General features: G+C 37.6%; 1 protein-coding gene across 1 annotated transcript in view; it reads right to left on the reverse strand.

Annotated features, from left to right (window-relative positions):
• Nucleotides 1-24,004, reverse strand: part of actn3b (actinin alpha 3b) — a 50,295-nt gene that overhangs the window by 1,974 nt on the left and 24,317 nt on the right. Inside the window, exons 2-17 of the mRNA XM_020936498.2 lie at nt 17,944-18,058; nt 17,329-17,448; nt 14,530-14,616; nt 10,530-10,617; nt 10,293-10,371; nt 9,355-9,436; nt 8,087-8,172; nt 7,699-7,791; nt 6,557-6,787; nt 6,061-6,208; nt 5,465-5,615; nt 3,336-3,444; nt 2,039-2,179; nt 1,216-1,398; nt 542-676; nt 18-197 (exon numbers count right to left, since the gene is read on the reverse strand). Coding sequence (XP_020792157.1) covers nt 18-197; nt 542-676; nt 1,216-1,398; nt 2,039-2,179; nt 3,336-3,444; nt 5,465-5,615; nt 6,061-6,208; nt 6,557-6,787; nt 7,699-7,791; nt 8,087-8,172; nt 9,355-9,436; nt 10,293-10,371; nt 10,530-10,617; nt 14,530-14,616; nt 17,329-17,448; nt 17,944-18,058 — 2,028 coding nt within the window. The remainder of the gene's footprint in view (nt 1-17; nt 198-541; nt 677-1,215; nt 1,399-2,038; nt 2,180-3,335; nt 3,445-5,464; nt 5,616-6,060; nt 6,209-6,556; nt 6,788-7,698; nt 7,792-8,086; nt 8,173-9,354; nt 9,437-10,292; nt 10,372-10,529; nt 10,618-14,529; nt 14,617-17,328; nt 17,449-17,943; nt 18,059-24,004) is intronic.

The following is a 24,004-nucleotide window of genomic DNA, read 5'->3' on the forward strand; positions in this document are numbered from 1 at the left end:
TATATGTGCGTGTGCACCTCCATAGAGTAGTTGGTGTGCTTGTTGTCGAAGATGAGGGACTCCTGGCTGAGCTGGTGGTCTCCCTCCAGTTTGTCGATGTTGGATTTGTAGTTGATGATGTTCTGCTCGTACTGCTTCAGGCTGTTCATCTGTTCCTCCAGAGACCCGGCGATGTCCACAGACACGTGACTGATCTCCTACAGGGGGACACCAGAGAAGGAAGGCAAAAGGGTGAGACAGAAGGCGTGAGACAGGAGGAGTTTGACTGGAATGTTACTTATTTCTGATGAGCTTAGCCCATTATCTTATTATTTTTGACTTTCTTTTAAACAAACTATTGTGTTGGATAATGTTTAAAGTGATTGTCTTCTGCCTTCGTGTTGTGTCATTGAAACTGTTTATAAAGCTAAACATTCTTTTAAAGCAGGGTTTCCAGCCTGTTGCTGGGGAGCTACCAGAGTGAGAGTTGGATCTACCTCTAGAGGTTGGAGTGCTCTGGTTTAAACTATTTAAAACCTCAGTGTGAACAAAGCCTGTGTACCTCCATCTTGGTCTGGATCCAGGGTCCGATGATGTTGGCCTGGGCAGCAAACTGGCGCCTGAGCCTCTCGTTGGCCTGTTGCCTGGCCACCTCCTCCTGCAGCATTTGGTCTCTGAGGGGCACCAGGTGCTTCACCTGACACACAGGTAAATAAATAAATAAATACATGAATAAATAAATAAACCTTAATATATGTCAAAACACATGGATAACATGTCCTGCTCTGTCACTTCAGAGTTTTTTAAACACAATGTGACTTTCAGAATGCTGAGCTCAGTGTTTTGAGAGGTTCTGACAGAGATTACACTGTTTTAAAGCTGCAGCTCAGCAGCTGTTGCTCACAGAGACCAGCAGGCCAGCTCTAATAGTTTTAAATATGAGAACATTGTTCTCAATGGAGTAGCAGTTACTTGTTGATGTTTAGGTGGCTGGGGTTTGTTCAGTCAAGTACCCTCAAACTATAAACAATGTAGTAATAAAAATATAATAACACCAACTATAAACCAGGTCCAAAACAGGTCTAAACTAGAACAAACCAAGGTCTAAAGTTGAGACTAAACCAACCAAAGTCGTTCTAAATCAAAATAATAATAAGTAAATAAAACAGATCTGCAGAATAATGAGGACACCACCAGAGGCAGAACTCAACACTGGGTTACAAACTCTGTGCTCACCGTGTCCCACTTGTTGCTGATGTCCTGTGGGCTGAGGTTGGTGTAGGGGTTGATGCCGGTCAGTTTGATGCCGTAGGTCTGGGCGATCTTCAGGATCTCGTTGTGGATTCCTATTGTGGCCATGCGCTCTTTATCGGCCTCAGGGAGAGTGGCTTTGAACTGGTCGTGGGCTGTGATCAGGCTCTGCACACACACAAGCAAATACTCTGTCACAGATCATAATCCACTAACCCAACAGTGTAGAGAAAAAAATATACATTGAAAACAAAACTATTATACTTTTAGTGCTGCTGTCAAATTTGTACTTAAGTAAAAGTAAAAGGTATGCATGACAAATACTACTACTTCAAGAACTAGTTACCTTTGAAGCATTTTTCCATACAAAGCTTCATTAATTAAACCGTTTAAAGTTAAATTAAGTTGTTTTAAACCACAATCTGTATATTCTTTGGCCAATCAGAGCAGATGATGCAGTGAATTACAATTAAATGGCTAGAATTATCCTCAATTTGGATGTTTAAAGGGCCCATATTACACTATTTTCTGATTTATGTTATAATGTTGTTTGAGACATGTGTGAACTAAACAAAAGACAACTCCAGGTATGTTTCTGATGACATAACAACCTTCTAACATGTCTTAAAGCTCACAAGAATCAATTTTGCGTAATAAAAGACCTTTACAAATCTACTCACTAGCACACTTACCCCAAAATCTACTCCATTACAGTGACGAGTATTTGTACTGTAGTAATGTAATTATTTTCCTCTTCTGTGTCTTCTTAACACAGAACAGCAGTGATCATATTTCCGTGTCATCTCACCTGAATCTCCTCGATGCTGTGGACGATGAACATGTCCTGCAGGTCCTCCATGGCTCCGTCCATCCAGTTGTTGAAAGGAGCGGCTCTCTTTGCAAACTCCAGGTACAGCTGGTCAATGGTCTCCCACAGCTTCTCCACACGCTACACACACAACAAGCACGAGTTTAGCACCAACCAAGAGCTGATTAGAAATACTATAAATGATTAGAAATACTATAAAACTAAACTACAATACAAGCAGTATGTATTTTAAATGATCACTGTATGTTCTGAATGAGCCTGTAAAAATATGTTCCAAAGACACACTGTCAGGATTAGGGTTGCCAAAAGTATCAAAAATCAGATACTAATTGATATTAAAACTTGGGCTCTACAAAAATATTGAACTATCGATATATTGTATAGTTTAATTTGATGATACAGTACTGATATTGTGGGTGAGGTGAGTATTTTTTTTTGTTTATTTTACAAAACTATTTAGTGAAAGAGCTACAGTTGTGTTGCTTGTTTGGAGAAAGTTCACTTGTTTATGCGACACATTTGACATTTTCACTGTTTTGAGTAAAATGGGTGTTTTTCATATGAACTTAGTGGTTTAATAAAGATTTTTAGTATCAGAGCCACAATTTAGTTTGATTTTTTACTGAACCATATTGAATCTTTTTGAAATATATCGTATCAAATCGTACTGAATCGAAAGTGCACTGTATCATAAACCGTATTGTATCCTGGCCACTGTATTGACAAATGCTTAATGATACCCAGCCATAATTAAAACTAGTCGAAAATCGAAAATTATAGATATTCATTTGAACAAGTATCGATATTAAAAAAAGTCAAAATAAATTAACCTTTCCTGAAAATCTTTAGAATGATCTTGTGCTAAATCAGAACAAGTATAAGAACACAAAGACAAGTATACACCTCTCTAGACGATATAACACCACATGGTAATATAAAAGAAAATGCTATTGTCTAAATAAAAAGTTATCATTATGGAATCGGAATAGTCTCTTGATAGTTGTGCGGAAAGGTTTGTTCGACCTGGGTTTTTCAGTTGAATCTATTGGATATTTTACTTATGATTGCAAGTATTTTTACTCATACAAATGGTTAGGAGCACCTTTCTTATCAACAAACAAACAAATAATGTGTCTGACTAAACTTCTGGTTGCAAATGCCAGGAAAAGGACACTACAGTAAGGTTTCAAACACATTACTATTATCTTTACCCCTACAGATCTGACGTTATATTATATTTTTAATCAGTTTTACTTTTGTATTAGTGATGCTTTACCTCCAGAGAGTCCCTCCTCTTCTGGGTCAGGGTGCCCAGGTTGTCCCACTGGTCACAGATGCCCTGGCAGCGAGAGTTCACTGAGGCGGCATCGTGGTAGTCCAGCTCACTACACACAAGTAGGGAAAAGTTAGTCACCTTCAAAAATACTACACATCCTGGTCATTTTATAGTGAAGAGGCATAAGGCAAACGTTCATGATGTCCTGATTATTACAAGTTTGTTGGGATCATCCTTGTGGTATATAGTATTCATTCTAGTTTTTACATCAGTTAAGTGTAAATTATGGGGGAAAAATTAAAAGAAAAGTACAAAAACACAGAAGTAGTGGTGAGTTACACTGAAAATGTCATCCAAAATGCATGTGCAAGGAAACTTTAAGCATTCATTTAACAACATAAAGGTGTTATTTATTTTTATTAGTTTAATCATAACTATTGTGTAGTTTAGACAGGTTTCAGCCCTTCTTAACATTATAGTTTCTAGGTCACGTGCATGTCTTCTCCATCTCTGCAATAAATAAACTAAAGGAGCATGGATCACAGACACCTGACCTCCACCACACGGAAGGACAGTATTAATCTTACAAGACAGAAGCCATATCAGACTTTTTTTTATGTTTCAGGGCAATTTATCAACAACAAAACACAGAGATGTTTATATCTGAATTATCATTTGAACTGAGTTTATTTGATTTTTTGTCATATCTTCTGTCTGTGTCTAACCAGGAAGTAAAGAAAAATAAACTACAAAACTATCAACAGTTTAATTATACTTTTGTTATCTAGGTTTTAAACTAACCTGCCACATGCATTAATTTATTACAATCAATGCTCCACAAATTCTTGGAAGTCAGTTTTGTGCTTTCTGAAACTTTGCATCATGCGGCGTTTGTAATCTATACGATGAGCTTTTGAAGTGTGGTTGATAAATTATGGGTGGTGCATTCAAATGCAGGTCTTTAAAAACAGAACAGTCTTTGATGTTACACAGGGATGTATGGAGCAGACACTGTGAGTAAAAAACCCTGAGGAGCCAAGGGAAAAAGAGAGAGATCACAGGCTTGAGTTCTCCTTTCATCCTTTGCTCATTAATATGATTTTAGCTTTTGTCCCTGCTGTGGCACATCCTGTCTGCAGCTGTTTGACCAGCACTGTACAGGTAGACGTGAGCTTCAGCCAACTCTTACTCACAACATTTAGAGGTCTTTTCCCCATTCAAAAGATATATAATTACACAAAACCGACTCTGAATACTGTTATTCAAAAACACCTGGAGCTGTGTTTTGTTTCATTCGCACATATTTGAGTAACACTTCATTATTAGTCTGTCTACATCTCCAAAGTTCAAAGTGCTCTGTTCCACCTTGTGATGTCATGTAGTAGCAGTTTTCAAGTCAACGGCTCCTTTTTACCTTTAGCTCAGTATAGATGGGCAATTTCAGGACTGAAATCATCCAGATGATTCTAGTGAAGGTGTTTGGAGTTTAAAAACACAGTGGAGCACTTCCTGCATTAACACATGACATCACAAGGTGGAACAGATCGGTTTCTGTTTCAGAGAACTCAGTTATAGTTATAATTAATTATAGCCTAATTATACTTGGTTTGTATATTTAACATGTATGAATGAAAAATACACAATAGCGTAAAATGGCCCTTTAAGTTGTTAATCGTTACCATGGCAACTGTCAAAATAATTGTTATGTGCACGATACAAGCTCTAAAAAAACATCTATTATCAATAATAAACTTTAGTCACAAATATTCTCCATGTAGATGCCTTCAGTCACCTTCAGTTATTTGGTCAAAAATGTGTTTTTAAAAATCTTTGTGTACTTAAGAAATAACTAATTTGACCACTTGACTAATCCAAAAGACTAAAATACTCTTCAGGCTCAGCAGTTTTTATGCAGAATAATAAAACAGAATTTTTTGTAGTTTGTGGAGGAAATGATGGTACTTAAAAGTTGCAGCCTTTGCCATTTGCTAATTGTGTTAATTAAAATGGTGATTTCAATTTAATTGGGATTAATCTTGCAGCCCTGCTATAAACTATAATCTGTATGACTACATAAAGTATTTATTGTTACACCATGAATATTCTTTATATTGATATTATAGACTGACTTGAGCTCCTGGGCGATGGCGGCGATCTGCTCCACACGGTCCTGGTGTGCGGCCAGGTCACTCTCAAACGCCTCGTGTTTCCTCATCAGAGCGCGGATCTCCATCAGAGACGCAGACTCGTAGTCCTTCTGAGACAGCAGCTCCTCCTTACCTGGAACAACACGCTTTGGGTTAAAAAGACTAGGGTTGGGTTAAGACAAGTATTAGCAGTCACTACAGGTCATTCTTTATTAGTGTAATACATCTGATCCAAAAGATGACTTGTAGGACTGTTGACTAAACAAATTCTTGGCTGACTAAAGACATGTTAAGTCAGGTTTAAGTTTATTAGTCACAGATACAGTACAGTGTGTGGTGACATTTGTACAGACCTTCCTGCTACATAATGCACCAACACATTATTCAATTAACTGTCACTCCCACATACTTTCTGCTGTGGATCTTTTCAGTTCTTATAAATGCCAGTAAAATATTGACTAATAGAAATCTTGGTCGACTAAAACACGACATATTACTCTACTAAATAACTAAAGAACCCTAAAGCCTCAGGTAAATGCTGAATTGTCCTTTTTCTCTGTGTGTGAGTGGGAGCTGACCTGAGGTCCAGGCCTCGTGCATGGCACACTTCTGCTTGAACTTCTCGGCCAGATGGTCCAGTCTCTCCAGACGGCGGATCTCAGTCAGCAGCCACTCCTCATAGCCCTTCTCCACCTGCTCCAGACCCTTCCAGGCGTTAGCGATGTCCTGCACAGAGGGAGGAGGACTCACTTACATTTACAGGACTACAGGCATACAATCTCTACACAACTCTGCAACAACTCACCCTTATGTAACACCTGATCAATGCCACCACCACTTGTATACAGCCTAGTAATGCTTTTAGAATGTTTCATAGTATGGCATAAAGTAAAAAGGTCTGGTCCCCCATCAGAGTCTAGCATAGTGAATCTTTAAGGATCAATTTGGGAATACAGCTAAAGATCCACGTAACAGTATTCATGGGGTTCAGCTTCCTGTTCTGTGCAACATTTTAAGAATGATATAATATTTAGTTTTAAAATGTTAATCTTTATTCATCATTGTTTCACTTACCGACACCATCTTGCCCTCGGAGGGCATGAAGGCAGGCCTGTTGCTCAGCCTGAGCTTGGTCTGCAGGGTGTTGAAGTTGATCTCGAGCTGACACTTCTCCTGGACACGTGGGGGTTTGTGGATGCGGCGGTAGTCTCTGAAGTCCTCCAGCTTCTGCTGCATGGCCCTCATGGTCTGCTCAGCCACACGGTTCTCCAGCCATGGGATGGTACGACGGATCCATTCCAGAAGCTGCAGGGGTCAGAGGTCACCATGTCAGGGTCAAGGATTGGGAGGAACAAATGAGTCCATAGTATGATATAAGTACGGTGTTAACTTCACTGTACAATATTTGAGATATTATGAAAAGGCTTGGGGTAGATGCTCACTTTATTCCCTAAATCATTAAGACCAATGTAGAGTTAAAGCAGTTCGTGTAATCCCTCAGCTGTTCAGGAAGGTTTTATTTCAATAGAAAACAGTAAGAATGTAAAAATAGCCAAAATATAGTGATTTCGTATCGTCAAAGTTCTCGCAGTAATATCGTGGACCATCACAATATATTGAATTACAAGTCTCTTTGCTTAAATTAAGAGTTATAGTGCAGAAATAGCTAACAGAGGGAACTACATAGACCATGATCCTTTGCATTTCAATGTAAACTACATGAAGAAATAACAGTTCTAAGCACTTTTAAATCTTAGTTCTTTGGATTAAGTCTTGTTAAGTCATTTTAATATTGCAATATCCCACCATATCGTGAGGTTTCCCACAATATCGCAATAAATATCATACCGTGACCAAGCGATTTCTTTAGTTATGGCAGGTCCCTGGTAAGACACTGCCTTATATCTGTCTGAAAAGAGGAGCTAAATAAACTGGAACTAAAGTGTGTTAAAAAAAAAAAAAAACTTGTCCAGTTGACAGAAATCATTTCTTTTGTGAAAATGTTAAAACAAGAATTTATTCAAGTTGGCTGCACTGAAACTTTGAAACGTTATGTCTATGTAGCTCTCTCTGCTAATAAAAACATGCCAAATATGACACCCCTCTGAGGCACACTCCACTAAAATGTGCAGGCCCCGTCTCTTATATAAGTGCATTGGTGACTTATATAATGACACTGGTGAAGAGCAGATGTAATATTCAGATGTGCTTCTCACCTCACTGGCCAGTTTCTCGTACTCCTCCATCAGCTTCTCGTTCTCCTGGTTCACAGCCAGCACTTTGCAGATACGGTTGGCAGCGGTCTCAGCCTGAGAGGAGCACACATCCACAGTCAGTATGTACATGCCCATTATAATCACATAAATAGAATAATCACATAACACTATCATTAGTCAGAAAAAACTGTGTATATGGAAACAAAGTACAGCAAATTTTAAACTAACTCTTTCAATCTTTGACATTTTCTCTTCCATTTTTGTCTTTGCCGTCACATTAGTTTGGCATTTTTGCGTAATTGTCAGCAGATAGAACTGTTTACATGACATTTCAATAATCTGATTACACCGGAAACACAGATCCAGATCATGTTTTTTTTCACTTCACCTGCTCGGCTCCAGCGAAGGCGTGGTAGAAGCAGGACACGTAGGTCATGATGGCCTTCTCATCGGGTTTGGGTGTGTTCACAATATCTAGAAAACAGGATTTACACTCAATTAAACATCTCCAAACATCATTCATTTAACTGGTAATACTCTATAATAACCACACATTCATTAGCTTTAAAGGTGCACTGTCCAACTTTTCTGGTGGAGGGTTCATCACCTGCCTGGAATGTTCCACGTTATGACATTAAACACATCCATCTAACATGTATTCATTATGAGTGTTTCTATTGCTCAGAAAATACAATAATTCTCTCTGTGAATAGGGCCGGCTCTCCACAGATCTGACCTGTAATGTAGTCTACTTTTCTCCCTTGTGATAGGTCAATTTAATCTTTAGAGTGGAACATTTTAGACAAAGCAATAACATCTCCACGAAGACAAGCAAACTAATGCATACTAATGCATGAATAAAGATTTAAATCATAATGAATAATAGTTTATTAAAAAAAATTCAGGCTCAGTAAATGCTTAATTAATGGGGTGTGACGATATTCAAGTCTCACGATACGATATCGTCATGGTATGAACCTCACGGTACGATATTTATTGTGATATCGTGGGAAAGCTCATGATATGGTGGGGAGGATCATAATTAGAGATGTAACAATATCTAAATCTCTCAGTACGATATTTTCACAATATAGATCTCATGGTACGATATTTATTGTGATATTTTGTGGAGGCTAAACAAAACTGTGAATATGATACTTTTTCCTCTTAAAATGCCTTGACAAGACTTAATCCAAAGAACTGAGACTTAAAAGTGCTTTGAACTGTAGTCGACACTGAAATGGAGGAAAGCATCATGGTTTATGTAGTTCCCTCTGTCTTTTTTTAGCTATTGCTGCACCATAACTCTTAATTTCAGCAAAGAGACTTGTAATTTGATATATTGTGATGGTCCACAATGTTATTGTGAGAACTTTGACGATACAATATCACGATATTTCGGTTATTGTTACACCCCTAATAATTAACACACTCCTAATCACTATATTAAGTAGGAACTAAGCCATTCATAATTAAGAAATTATTTCTTCATTCTTAAGTCTTTGTTTATGCTTTATTAATGGCTAATTAAGTTGTAGTTATTATTAAATGTTAACATACTACAAGTACATTTTCAAGTTAAGATAAATGGTAATAAAAAAAACTATCAAACATAAATATAAATAAATAAATACAAAATTGCATCTTATTTTTTACCTTCAGCATCAAGCATTTTTGGGATGTCCAGGAACTTCTCGGCCACCTCGAATGCAGTGTTCAGGTTTCCGATGGGGTCGTCCTGTTTCATGTCAAAAACAAATGAGTCACAATTAGTCAAATATACATAGTCTGGGATTAAATCTTCTTTTCTGGTTCTCTCATGTATTTACTAGTGTGGGAAGTGTGTCTATTCTTGGCTGATCAGACAAACTACAGTGGAGTCTATCTAAGGAATAATATTACAATACAATGTGATATGATTTATTAGTTAAAAATGTTAACCCCTTAACGCCGAGTGTCACAAATACGCAACAAACCGCTTGGATCAAGGCTGCATTCCCCCAGTCCTGGTTAGTGCACATGCAGGACCTTCCTAGGAACTTTCGGCAAGTGCTTGTTTCTAGTTGTCGCAAATTTGCAACATATACAACCGAATTTCTATTTATTTATTTATTTTTGCTATAGTCAAATTAATAATCTCAATTTAATTTACTATCTACATAAAGGCAAAAACCCACACAAGACATTTTTTTTAATATACATCTATATAAATTCAGGCGTTAAGGGGTTAGTATATTTTATTCTAATAATACTGATGATGATTGATTTAATTGACTTAGAAAATAACTTAAACCAAAAAGAGCTCTTCGACTAAATCTGGACTATGCAAATAAAGACAAAAAGTATCTTAAATGTGTTATCAAAACGGACACTGGTATCTTAGTGAAAATGAGCATTAGTGCATATCAAATGTTACATATAAAGTGCCTAAACGTAACCAAAATGAAGTGAATATAAGCTGTGAAAGTTCATGTTTTATGGAGATGCATTGCTCAAGATTGAAGGCAAGAATATACTATGAAAGAGAAGCAGTGAATAAGAAAATACATGAAAATAATCTGATGAAAGAATAAAAGGAGGAGACAGAGCAGGACCTTTCTCAGTTTGGAGTAGTCGATGAGGTCGGGTCTGTGTCTGTGGATGAGGGCGCACAGAGCCAAGCCATCCTTCCAACTGACACAGGGAGAGAGGGAGGAAAGAGGAGAAGAAATATATGAATATGAAGAAAAAGAAGAAAAATTATGTTCCGTTTTATAAATATGGAAAATCTGCAGTGAAGTGAAATGAGTGCAGTTCCAGTTTAGAGCCACAGTGAGGCGCTGTGGACCCACCTGATGTGGAAGTTCTGCACATTGACATTCCTGTAGGGGGCAGTCTTCCTCTGGCACCACAGCAGCAGACCCTCCTTAGCAGAGGTCTCTGAAAAAACAAGATTCTGCTGTGAGAAATATACACTTTTCTTTACATATCCTGATTTTTTTTTCTATTTTTGTATTCAACTAAAGCATACATTAATCACTATTTTCCATTTTTTTGAGGAGTAAGAGAAAACAGACATTTCCTGAGCTCTCAATCCTCAAATGCAGGACAATAGAGGATTACTCATCCTCTATTGTGTAAATCAGTCAAAATACAATGATGAGAGAGAATACCATTATAGAACGATTAAAAGGTCATTCAGAAAGCCCGGACCTCAATTTGAACTACGAACATAGACTGTGTAAAGAAGTGGACTAAGGGATTGTTACATCAACCATAGTGTTCAGCTGCAGTCAAAGGGAGCACATGATGTTAGTAGATATAGGAGAGAATTTGGATCCATGTAACATATTAGGAATAGGATTTTTTGAGGACATAAATAAAACACTAGGATCATACAGAGTGGCTAATACAAAGTCGATGGACCTGGAGGTGCCCCCATGCTCTCTTCTTGCTTGGAACACTGCAGGAAAATGGGTTAGCTGTTCCCATTTACATATACAGTCTATGGTCAAGAAGCCCCGCCCACTTAGTCCTTTCTGCCACTGTGATAATGCACCATAGGCTCTGTTCACGTTACGTCACAAACCAGGAAGACGTTTGGAAACATGCGACGACATCTTCCGGTGTTGTTACCAACGGGAGCGTGCCTATGTTCTCGCAGTCATATGTTCACTCATTTCTAAGGTTTGTTATTTTATTTTATTATTTTTTTCTTCCCAAAATTAGTCCCTATGTTCCCACATTTCCTTTATCATCAATTTGCATCAGATTTTATCCTAATTTCTCCCAATTTGGTCGTCAATTACACCCGACCTATAATCCAGCAGCAGTGGACTACAGATGTAATAAAAATGATGCTAGGCTCAAATGACTCTGAATCATCCCTTTAAATGCAGTATAAAAATAAAAATGACTTGACTAAGAGTTTAATTTTGAGAAAAATCTTTGAAATGACAGAACATAAATTTCACCCCGGACAATGGACTCGCCGACCAACTGAGATAAAACCCACTGAAGTAAATGTGATCAGCGGTAAAATTAAGTACTTTTATTTGTTTTGTTTTGTTTAGAACTATCTTGAATTTTTTTCTCTTTTTTTTTCTTCATTTTTTTCTTCTCTAATTGCATGTCCCCAGTGCGATTAGAGTTGTGTATCAGTGGGGAAATGTTGAAAACTGAGGTGTGGTTGTAATTGTTGATTTGTCGAATATAACGGAACGCTACAATGACACAGAGATGAAGAAAACTGGGCCATTTTCTCATTTTTCCTAGATTTTGTCACACTTACGACCATGAACAGAACCTGCTGGAAGTTGTCATCACATATAAACAGAGCGTATTACATAGAATCAAGTGTCTGGGATAGTGTCAGACAGTTCCTTATAGATCCCCAGTCTCTGCTTTCTATTTGTTTTTGTTGTTGTTGTTTTTTGTAACTCCTTTGTCAAGTGTCTGGGAGAAAGTCAGGCAGATTCTTAGTGTGTTTGAGATTGCCAGTAGCTTCTGCACTAGTCATTACCTGAGAATTACCAGTCTCTTACCCTACAATGCATGATTTATCCTGACAAGAATAAATTAAAATCAGATACAGGCCCTTTAAGTCGAGTCTTCATCACACACCTGCTTTAACTTTAATACTTTTGATTGACAATATAAGAACAGAACACCTTTACTGCAGAGACAGATTGGTGTGCTTACACAGAGCTGGATGAGATGGCGAGTTTATAAAAGGAGAGATATTGCAGTGGAAGCCAATAAAACCAGGGTTAAGGGAGATCAGAGGAGGTTAGGTCCAAATGACAGTCTAAACCAGGGCCGTGGCTTCATATAGGGCCACAATAATTCACAAATGGAGCGCGATGACCTTTCCTTGGACGCTGGGGGAGAGAAAACGCCACGAAAGGAAAATTTACTACGAATCAGGGAAGTCTTCCATTGAACTGATGTCAGATTTACACAGCAACAAATCAGCAAGAGTTTACAGTGTCACGGGGGAGTGGAGAGGCCAAGGTGAGGGTGAAGAAAGTGAATTATGAGGACGTGTTTGACAGTGATGTGGGATCAAATACCATAAGACTCAGGCTATATATGGAAAAATGTGTAATAAATTTCAATATTCTGTTTCACATTTTTCATTTATAGGCACATTTCATGGACTGCAATAATATCCTGTGATGGGATGATTGAAGTATTAAATATTACGCTGTTTTCTGTGTTATAGTTTTTCCTCATCACAAACAGACCTGGAGTTGTGTTTTATTTCATTCGCACGTTTAACACACAAACCCTGCATCCTGCATAATAAAACACTAAAAATCATTTGGCTGATTTCTGCTTGAAACTTGAAAACTACCACTTCATGACATCACAAGGTGGGGCAGAGCATTTTGAGCTTGGGAGATGCAGATAGACTAAAAATAAATGATTACTCAAACACAACTCCAGCTCTGTTTTTGAGGAGGTAACAACATTATCACATGGCTTAAAGCTCACAAGAGTCAATTTTACATAACATAGTCCCTTATTAGGGGTGTAACAATATCCAAATCTGATGATATGATATTGTCACGGTATGAACCTCACGGTACGATATTTATTGCGATATTGTGGGAAAGCTCACGATATGGTGGGCAGGCATGATTAGGGATGTAACAATATCCAAATCTCTCTGTAAGATATTTTCACGGTACAATATTTATTGCAATATTTTGTGGAGACTAAGAAAACTGTTAATATGTTACTTTTTCCTTTTAAAATGCCTTAACAAGACTTAATCCAAAGAACTAAGACTTAAAAGTGCTTAGAGCTGTTATCTCTTCATGTAGGGATCATGATCTTATAGCTATTGTTGCACCTTAATTCTTAATTTAAGCAAAGAGACTTGTAATTCGATATATTGTGACAGTCCACGATATTATTGTGAGAACTTTGAACGATATGATATCATGATATTTTGGTTATTGTTACATCCCTATCCTTTATAAATAAATACAAATAAATAAATAAAATAAATTAATTAATTAATTAAATAAAGTAAAAAGTAAATGTGTATTAATTTTTGTCAATACCGCCCACCCATACTGTAGATAAGATTCAATGTGCCATTCAAAAAGATCTGTGGGTCTACAAGAGAACAAACTTGTTGGGAAAGTTGGGATTCCAGATTTGTGTATTTCTGTATATTTTTATATCTGTGTAAAATCCCTCAGCCATCCAGGTAGAATCCATGGCAAAAGGAGAAATTCAATTTGTCAACTGGACAAAATTTATTTGGTTGAATATGTTTCGCAGCTCATCCAATCTGCTTCTTCAGTTCTGGTCAAAATGCTCGACCAAATAAATTTTTGTCCAGTTGACAAATTGAATTTGCTATATTTTTATATCGTCACTTGTTAGGATTTTGAAGACATAATCTACCTAAAACAGTACAGTAAAATCAAAGACAGTATATATAAATGCACACACTAGCTGCTGCTTTTTGCATGCGGCTCTTCCTGCTCCTTTTAACCCTGGTTCCCATTGACTTACATTAGAATATTATCGCCCTTCTCCCTGTAACAGCTGCAGTGAGCTTTGTCGTTTTGGTCTTAAAATGTTTGTATTAACCCACTCTACATGATCCTGGTGGTTTTTTTCCCCCCATTTTGTCCTTTAAAAAAATCCTATTCATAATTCCTGTATTTGTGATCATCGTGAGCTTCATTTGAGTGGCGCTGAACACTATGGGTGACATCACACTCGCTTAGTCCACTTTTTTATACAGTCTATGAGCCAGATAAAGTTAAAAATAAACTTATTATCCACTATAATGAGTTATATAAATGCTGTTGTGGTAAACGGGACACAGACCTTCCACAGAGATGTCCTGGATGGCGAAACGCAGAATGATGGTCCAGATCATACCGAGGGTCATCTTCACGTTTCCGTCAACAATTTCTGTCAAAATAAATGAAAAAATAAAGTTATAACACAATAAGAACTATATTACGTAGGCATTTTGTGCACACATCTCTGCACCTGTACTCAAAGTAATCATCAATTTTCAAATATTCAATGATAACATACTGTATACTTAACAAACTTGTTTCATAATCTATCTAAAAATGTTTTAAAAAGGCAAACTAGGTAACTTTTCTGATGGAGAGTCGCCAGTCTGTCTGTCTCCATTGTATCAAAAAGATAACACAATCAGGCCAAGTTACAAGACAGATCTACAGAGAGACAGCCCTGCTCACTGTGCATGGTTTAAGTTAGTTCTTAGCAGTAAAATGCCTATAAAAGGGCCTAAAATACATTGTTTTCTGATCTATTATAATGTTGTTTCCTCACCAAAACATCCCTGGAGTTGTGTTTTGTTTCATTCACACAAGTTTAACACACAAACCCTGCACATTTGGGCTGAATTCTTCTCAAAAAACACTCAAAAAAACTTTAAAACTACAGCTACAGAGCATTTTGAGCTTTGGAGATGTAGACAAACTAATAATAAAGAATTACTCAAACATGTGTGAATAAGACAAAACTCAACTCCAGGTATATTTTGATGAGGTAACAGCATTATAACATGGTTTGAAACTCACAATAGTCAATTTTACCTAATATAGAACCTTTAACTATACTCAAAAATCCTCAGAAACACTCATAATAAAGACACAGATTTTACTACAAAGAGCATTTTTAAGATTCAAATACTACATACTACGTAAACATTACGCTCTACTCTACTGTATATGTACCTCCCGAAATGCCCTGTACCGCAGCTTGGGAAACCCCGCTCTAAACCGCCCCACTGAGATAACTGGACCTTATCTGTATTTCTAATATTCTGCGCTCCACATGAGGCCCCGGCTTTGTCCATTAGTGAAATTACACTTATGTCTGTTTGAAGTGAAAGCTAATTGGATCGCACACAGCCGGGAGGATTGAGAGAAAGTCCAAAAGAGGAGAAGGAAATGCGAAAAAACGATCTGCTTTTGAAGTTGAGTGATGGAAAAGATGCACCATTGAAATTCTCCGTCTGTACAGTGAAGTCCCGCTGAGAACCAGTCCAATTGATTAACAAAACCAACACATGCTGCCTTGGCTCCAGATCATTTCTGCTTTTCAAAACTCACTGTAAATTGGTTAGTTCAGAACATAACTTTACCAAAAAAGAACTTCAGTCAACTCCGATAAAAAATGTGGAAAGTCATGTTGAAGTGTTTGGATCAAAGGTGTCGATGGAACAAATCAACGCTGCGAAATCTGTTGTTTAAAAGAATCTAATGTTTAAAAGAAAGGTCAAATATGATATGCTAAAAAGTCTGAGATGGCAGAGTCCTTTTGTCTTCATTAATAAGTATTTAATATAATGTATGTCACGTAAATGTAGCTACTAAAGATCATATATTAAGTTGAAATCATTGAAGTGTTAGAAATGTTTTATTTTGTCTGAAAAGAGGACAGATTTTACAAGTCTATACTTCTTTCTGCTCCTTTTCATTCACATTGACGTATGAATTTATTTTATATTCATCTTTCATGAATGAAACAAATTAAAAATGTAATGAAATTAAATGAAATGAAGTGGTTTTATAATATTAAACTATTTAAAAAGGTGATATACACATTTTTATTTTTATCTATGGAGGTTTCAAGGTTGCACAAACGGTGTAAAACTTAACAACCTTCATCAGAAAAGTTTTATTGTAAACCTTAAAAAACTTCAAAAACATTAGGTTGGTGACTCAGAACTGGTTTTGTGACCTTGGACAATTCAATACATTATGTGTACAAGTAACGTTGTCATGATTAGGGGTGTGCAAAAATATCAAAATATCAATATAACGTATCGTTTAATGTGATGATACAGTATCAATATCAAGTGCTGCTGTATCAGTCTATCGTCAAGAGTATTATTTGGTATATTATACTAAATTATTTTGTTACAGCGCTACAGTTTTGTTGCTTTATTAGGGGAAGAAAACTCATTTATGCAACACATTTGATATTTTCACAGTTTTGATGATTAAAATGTTTGTGCTTCATATTCACTTTGCGCAAAAAGTGGTTTAACAAAGACTTTTAGTGTCACAGCCATGATTTAGTGTTCATTTTTTATTGAACCGTATCAAATCGATTTGAAATATATCGTATTGAATCGAAAGTGCACTGTATCAAGGCATGTATCGTATTGTGGCCTATGTATCGAGATATGTATCATACCGTGGCCTATGTATCGAGGTATGTATCGTATCGACAACTTCTTAATGACACCCAGCCCTAATCAAGATAGTAAAATTTCAAGCTTGATTTTGATATGAAGGAAATAGACTTGATTCGAACACCACTGTGATAATAAAAACACTCTCTCTCTTTTTTTAGAACGCTTTTAGAATCTGCTTTTCAACATGAGATCATAGTATTTTCTTTTTGTTTGTGTTGTATAATCACAAAATAAAAAATAAAAAAAATCCCTCGGTTGTTATATTGGTTTCATAGTGCTCTGTGGGCGTGTACTAGTCTCTCTGCTCTTGTACTTGAATAGTATCTCATTTCCCATGTACCAGTCTCAGGCCTAAATGAAGGTACTTGCATCAGGGAGGGCATCTGGTATAAATATAAAAATCACAGCATAGAAGTTGTTCATTCACGACTCAGTTTCCTCACCCTCTGCTCCGATGGACACCAGCTTGACTCCTTTGCTGCAGATGAAGTCCAGAGCTTTGTTGACGTTGGCGATCTTGTGGAAACGCATCTTGCCTTTGTCGGGTTTGGGCAGCCTCTCACCTGAAACACGAAACAATATCTACAGTAAAACGAAGTCACCTCACCTGAGATTCACTTTAAAGACTCTTGTGAATAGCGTTTCTAAAATTTCAAGATAGATATTCACGAAAAGACTTGATACTTGATCCCGATTTTGACATTTTTGTAGAAACTAAACTGAGATTTCAACACAAACAGTTTTTTTTTTTTTAAACTATACTTATGTCGTCTATATTAGTTTGAATAAAGCTCATGATCAGGATTTTTTTTTGCCTATCTATGTGCGTTATTATTATTATTATTAGACATCTAGTTTTTATAGGTCTTTTTTTAAGTCGTCATAATGGTTTAGGAGTCTTATAACTTACTTCTTACTGTAATAAATGGAGGAAAATGCATGAGGAGCCACATTACACAAATTATACAAATGCATTTGACAAGAAAATGTATGAAACTACCGGTTATTTTGTTATGAAGTTAAATATTTTGGGTGGTGCTGTGTGTCGGGTGCAGTACCTGAGATGACCTCCAGCAGCAGCATGAGCTTGAGGCCATTCCTGAAGTCCTCCTCAATGTTCTCAATCTGTGTCCCGGCTTTCCTCAAGTGGGAGTTACACCACGCCGTGAAGGTCTGCAAGAGGGAAAACGCAGAGACACTGTTACTATAGAAACAACGTCAGCGCTTATATCTGTAATTGCACGAAGTTGCCCCAGACCCCAGACATTTTCACAGCTTTTTCCTGTCTAAAATGAGATGTCTCTTACACTTCTTTGGGGTATTAATTAGGAATGTAACGATATCCAAATTTCTCAATATACATCTCACGGTACGATATTTATTGTGATATTCTGAAGAGGTTAATATAATTGTAGATGGGACACTTTATGTGCTTTTAAAATACCTTGACAAGATTTTGATGTGAATTATTACCTTCATAATCCCAAGAAGTCAAGTAAAAAACATATTTCTTCATGTTGTCTGCACTGAAATGAATCATGTGATATGTAGTTCCCTTATGTAGTTTATTAGCTGTTACTACCATAAAACCATGCATTTAAGCAAAGGAACTTCTGATTTGATATATTGTGACAGCCCACGATATTATTGTGAGACTTTTGACGATACGATATCACGATATTTTGGTTATTGTTACATCCCTAATATTAATTGCTAACACATTTATAGATCACCATCTCACCTTTTACATTTTTTGTTGTCATTTTTTAATATATTTATTTTGAAAATGCTATATTCAACTAGTCTGATTCATCGTTTCATTTCGTGGAAACCGTCTGACCTCGCAGCATTAGGATTCGTTTGCTCGACAGTAGGCGAGCACTTTTTAATCTTTTTTTATTTAATCAGTCGCTGCTATTTGATCGTGACGTATGTAATGCGCAGCTAATGGGGTTAACATGTATATTAAGCTTTTCCCAAATCCCGTAGGAAGAAGGACAATAACGTTTTTCCCCCTGGTAAAATTCACCAAACATTCTCTTTGTTCCGGGTTTAAATCCTCGATCTCGGGAATCCAACACAGAATGTATGGTTCTTCGCTGACTGGCTGGTGCCTGAACTCACTCTTCTGGGGTTCTTGCAAACCATCTAGTGTATTCTGATCCCTGAAGAAGTTGCTGGAGAGAAATTATATTGAATGAAGGCACTAGGTGGCGCCAGCCTGGCTACTATTCAGTTATTACATATTAACATACTTGAGTTTAGGTTTTGATGATTTGAGTCTCCACACTAAGTCTTCCTCTCTTCACAGTGCCATCACAACACAATTAGCATGTAACCTGCCAATGAAACTACCGCACATCACATCAGGTTTGTGAAGTTGTAGTGTATTGTTTTCTATCATGTGCATTTTGTGCATTTATGGAAAATTGTCAGGTGAGAGCGAGGAAGACGTAGATTTGTGATCACTAGGCAGAATCTTACAGCTAACCATAAGGAGGGTATAAATAGGGTCCAGGAGAGATCACTAAATGACTGAAACATGCATGGATGACATCTAAAACCTCTTCAGGCATGTTTTTGATGAGGGAACGACTTCATATGGCCATATGGTAGTCGATTTTGAATACCCCCTTTTTAAAGATTAACTGTGACCTGTAACTTAACCATGGGACCATCTGCTTGTCTCCGTGAAGATGTCTTTGCTTTGGCTGGAATGTTTCACAGTATGACATTAAACTTAACTTATCTTGACAACCAGGCAGGGGTGGTTTTAAGGGAGGAGCCACAGGGCCACCTCTAATCTCATTGGCCCCTGAAGTGCCAATGCAATTCCACCCTCAAACTCTTGGCGGCAGCAGATCTATTGGGTCAAAACAACATAATGGGAGAAGAAACAGACCTGTGGAGGTTTTTTTTTTGTACTGTCTGTGCTTGTATTTGCACCGTATTGAAGTATTCATTTGTATGCTTGGATGTACCTGTACTTGGCCCTTGAATGTAACATGTGGCCCCTTAATGGTTCCTGTTTCAGAAAAATATCAGAACCGCCACTGCACCCAGGTGACACCATCAAACCAGTTACAGGTCAGATCTGTGGGCAGGCAATCTCGCACACAGTAAGACGCATTTAACACATTTTTCATGAGAAGAACTACTTTTTATTCCAGTGTTCAAAGTGACTCTGACATTTTGCAGGGACAAGGTCGTGTTGAGCACCAACGCCCCCTGCAGTGTGGTTCATGTTCCCGTGTCCTCCTGTGTGTGCGTCTGTTCTTTGTGTGTGGACACAGGAGGGCACACGGTCACACAGAGCTGACTCCAAACAAAATGAAAACCAACTCACTGCAACTTCGGACAAAAGTTTGAACAAAGATTTCAAACTCTTGAGGCTTTTATCCCCCGGAACAGTGAGTTCTTTTGAGATCTGCTACGGATTTCTAGACCGGACACACTGGCCAAGAGACTGTGGACTTTTGCAGCATGGTATTTATGTTAGAAGAGATCACATTCAGGCTCTTATGTGGGATTCAGAACGATGAAAAAATAAAACAGTTAACAATTTATAACTAAATATGATATCTACTGAATGTGGGAGTATGTAGTTCTCATAATTGTCTCATATAACAGGAAGCTGAAATCCATGAATATAATTAGTTTGCATGTATTTTTAAAAAAATTTTATTTCAAACTTCAAGTGTTATTAAAGCAATAACATTTTCATGAGAGCTTTAAAGATACAGTAAAATGTATAGACAGCACCAGACTATATAAACTGTATAATTACACATTATATTATTTTATTATTGTTTTTTTGTTTTTAGTTTTTTTACATTTTATCTAATTTATCTAATGTCCAATATCTAAAGATACACTATAATTAGGGCTGGGTATCATTAAAAAGTTGCCGATACAATACACACCTCGATACATAGACCATGACACGATTCATATCTTGATACAGTGCACTTTCGATTCGATACGATATATTTTAAAGCGATTCCATACAGTTCAATAAAAATAATGGCTAAATCATGGCTGTGATACTGAAAGTCTTTGTCAAACCACTTCTAGTACAAAGTTCATATGAAAAACGCCCATTTTAATCCTCAAAACTGTGAAAATGTCAAATGTGTTGCATAAATGAGTTTCCTTTTTCTAAACAAGCAACAAAACTGTAGCTCTGTAACAAAATAATTTAGTAAAATATACCAAAAAATACTCTCAGAAATATATCAATATCGATATTGTATCATCACATTAAACAATACGATATATCAATATTTCAGTAGTTTTGCACAACCCTAACCAGTGGCAGAGTTAGCAATTTGGGGGCCCTAAGTGAACTTGAGTTTGGGAACCTCACTATAATGCACAGTTTTTTTGTTTTGTTTTGTTCTTGGGACATGCACATCTCTATTTATTTGAATTATGGTAAATTGGAAACTTGTCTAACCAGAGCTGAAAGTAGTTTTATTTTTTTGCTAGTACAATTACGTTTTTGTTTACATCCATTACATATGTTGATTATTATTTTTTCTTATTATTATTGTTAAAAAGTAAACTACTCTCATTTATATTAAGAGAAAATCAAATTGCTCTGAGTCCTCGGCTATTAGTGGCTCTGAGGGCAATTGGTTGGGGGCCCCTCCAGGATTGGGGGCCCTAGGCAGCTGACTACTTTTGCCTAATGGTAGCACCGCCTCTGCCCCTTACTATAATGTACTTAACGACTGAATATCATGTAGAAGAAATATTGTAAATTGTAGTGGCAGGATTCAAATAAATTATGCTTCTTCCTATTCCTTTTTTGAACAATGAATGTTTTTAACACGTTTGTTCTCTTTTTTGTGAGTTCTCTTTTTTTTTGTTCTCTTTTATTTTTAAGAGAGTTGTTGACTATATGTTGTGCCTTCATACCTTAAAATAAAAAAAAGTTCAAATAAATTAACTCAAACTTGACTCAATTATCAGAAATATGTTAAAGTATTCAAAACGACCATGTGCTGCTTCTTGTATGCCGCTCCCAAGCCCTGACAAAACACCACGAGTCAAAAGAGCAACAGACCTCATTACAACTTCAGCTTCCTTATATTCAACATCTTGCAGAACTTCTCATTAATCAAAAGAGACAAGTTTTAGTTTGAAATTGTTAATCACTATGGCAACAGTCCCAGTCCGTCGTCGTCCCTCTGAACCCGTCGCTGTGAGCTTCTTTGAGGAGGAGGCCAAAGGGGAAAAGCAAAAGTAAATGAGCGAGTGTGTGTGAGGATGAAGATGAGGATGAAGACGAGCAGTGTGTGTGTGCGTGTGTGTGTGTGTGTGTGTGAGGATGAAGAGGAGGATGAAGAGGAGCAGGGAGCAGCGTATGCAGATCTGTGTCTCCGTGTTACTGTAGACGCTCAAGCCAAAGTTTGCAGCAGTCTGACGAGCGGAGGAGCGTGGGAGGAGAGGCTCAGCGGAATAACTAACCGGAGATGAAGGAGTGGGCGAAAGAGAGAGAGAGAGGGATAGAAAGAAAGAGAATGTGAGAGGGAGAGATAGAAAAGCAGGAGGATGAGAGATACAGATAGAGATGGGCGAGAGGGGAGATAGAAAGAGAAAGATGTAAAGAGAGGAAGAAAAGGAGAGATGAGAGTGAGGAGAGAGAGAGAACGACAGAGAGACACAGAGAGTGGGAGAGATAGAGAGAAAGGGAGAATGAGAGAGGGAGAGAGAAAGAAATAGAGAGAAGAGAGTGAGAGTGAGAGAGAGAGAAAGATGGAGGAGAGAAAAAGACAGATGAAATGAAAAAAGTAAAGAGAGGAAGAGAGAAAGAGAGAGAGGAGAGTGAGGAAGCAGAGAGGGAGAAAGAGAGAGATAGATAGATAGAGAGAGAGAGAGAAAGAGAGAGAGAGAGTGATAGATAGATAGGTAGATAGATAGAGTGGAGAGTAAGGAGGTAAAGAGGGAGAAAGAGAGAGACAGAGACAGACACATGGAGACAGGGAGAAAAAGAAAGACAGAGCGAGTGGTGAGAGAAAGTGAGAATAGAGTGGGAGAAAGTGAAAGACAGGAGAGAGAAAAAGAGAGAAGAGAGAAAAGAAGGTAAAGAGAGAAAGAGAGACAGAGGAGAGTGAGGGGACAGAAGGAGAAAGAGATAGAGAAAGACAGAGAGTGGACAAGAAAGAGTGAGAGGGAGAGAGAGAGAGGAAGAGAGAAAAGAGTGAGAGAGAGTGAAAGACAGGAGAGAGAAAAAAGAAAAAAGGGGAAAAAGGTAAAGAGAGAAAGAAAGAAGTGAGGGGGCAGAGAGGGAGAGAGAAAGACAGAGAGACAGAGAGTGGGAGAGATAGAGAGAGAGAAAGAGAGAGAAAAGAGGGAGGGGGAGAGAGTGAAAGACAGAGGAGAGAGGAATAAGTGAGAAAAAAGGAAAAAAGTGCAGAGAGAAAGAGAGAGACAGACAGGCAAAGGGAAATAGATAGATAGACAGATAGATAGATAGATAGATAGATAGATAGATAGACAGATAGATAGATAAAGAGAGAGGGGGAGAGAGAGAAGAGGGGGGAAATGAAAAGCAGAGGAGAGAGAAAAAGTGAGAAAAAGGAAAAAAAAGGTACAGAGTGAAAGAAGTGAAGGGAGAGAGAAAGACAAAAAGACAGAGAGTTGGAGAGATAGAGAGAGAGAGAGAGAGAGACAGAGAGGATGGGCGGACAAGAGAGAGAGAGGGAGAGAGAGAGAGAGAGAAGAGAGGGTGAGAGAGTGAAAGACAGAGGAGAGAGGAAAAGTGAGAAAAGAGGAAAAAGGTAAAGAGAGAAAGAGAGACAGAGGAGAGTGAAGGGAGGGAGAAAGACAGAGAGACAGAGAGTGGGAGAGACAGGGAGACAGAGAGAATGGGCGGACAAGATAGAGAAAGAGAGAGAGAGAGAGAGAGAGAAGAGGGGGTGGAGTGAAAGACGGAGAGAGAAAAAGAGAAAATAGGAAAAAATGTAAAAAGAGAAAGAAAGAGAAGAAAGAGAGGAGAGTGAGGGGGCAGAAAGAGAGAAAGAGAGAGGAGTTGAAAATGAGTGTGTGTAGAAGTGTGTATCTGCATTAACATGAACAGTTGAGCTGCACTTTACTGCAAACACACTTTATGTG

The sequence above is a fragment of the Boleophthalmus pectinirostris genome, unplaced genomic scaffold, assembly GCF_026225935.1.
Source record: "Boleophthalmus pectinirostris isolate CB_2022bp ecotype Guang Dong unplaced genomic scaffold, ASM2622593v1 HiC_scaffold_20, whole genome shotgun sequence".
In the NCBI taxonomy this organism is placed as follows: domain Eukaryota; kingdom Metazoa; phylum Chordata; class Actinopteri; order Gobiiformes; family Gobiidae; genus Boleophthalmus; species Boleophthalmus pectinirostris.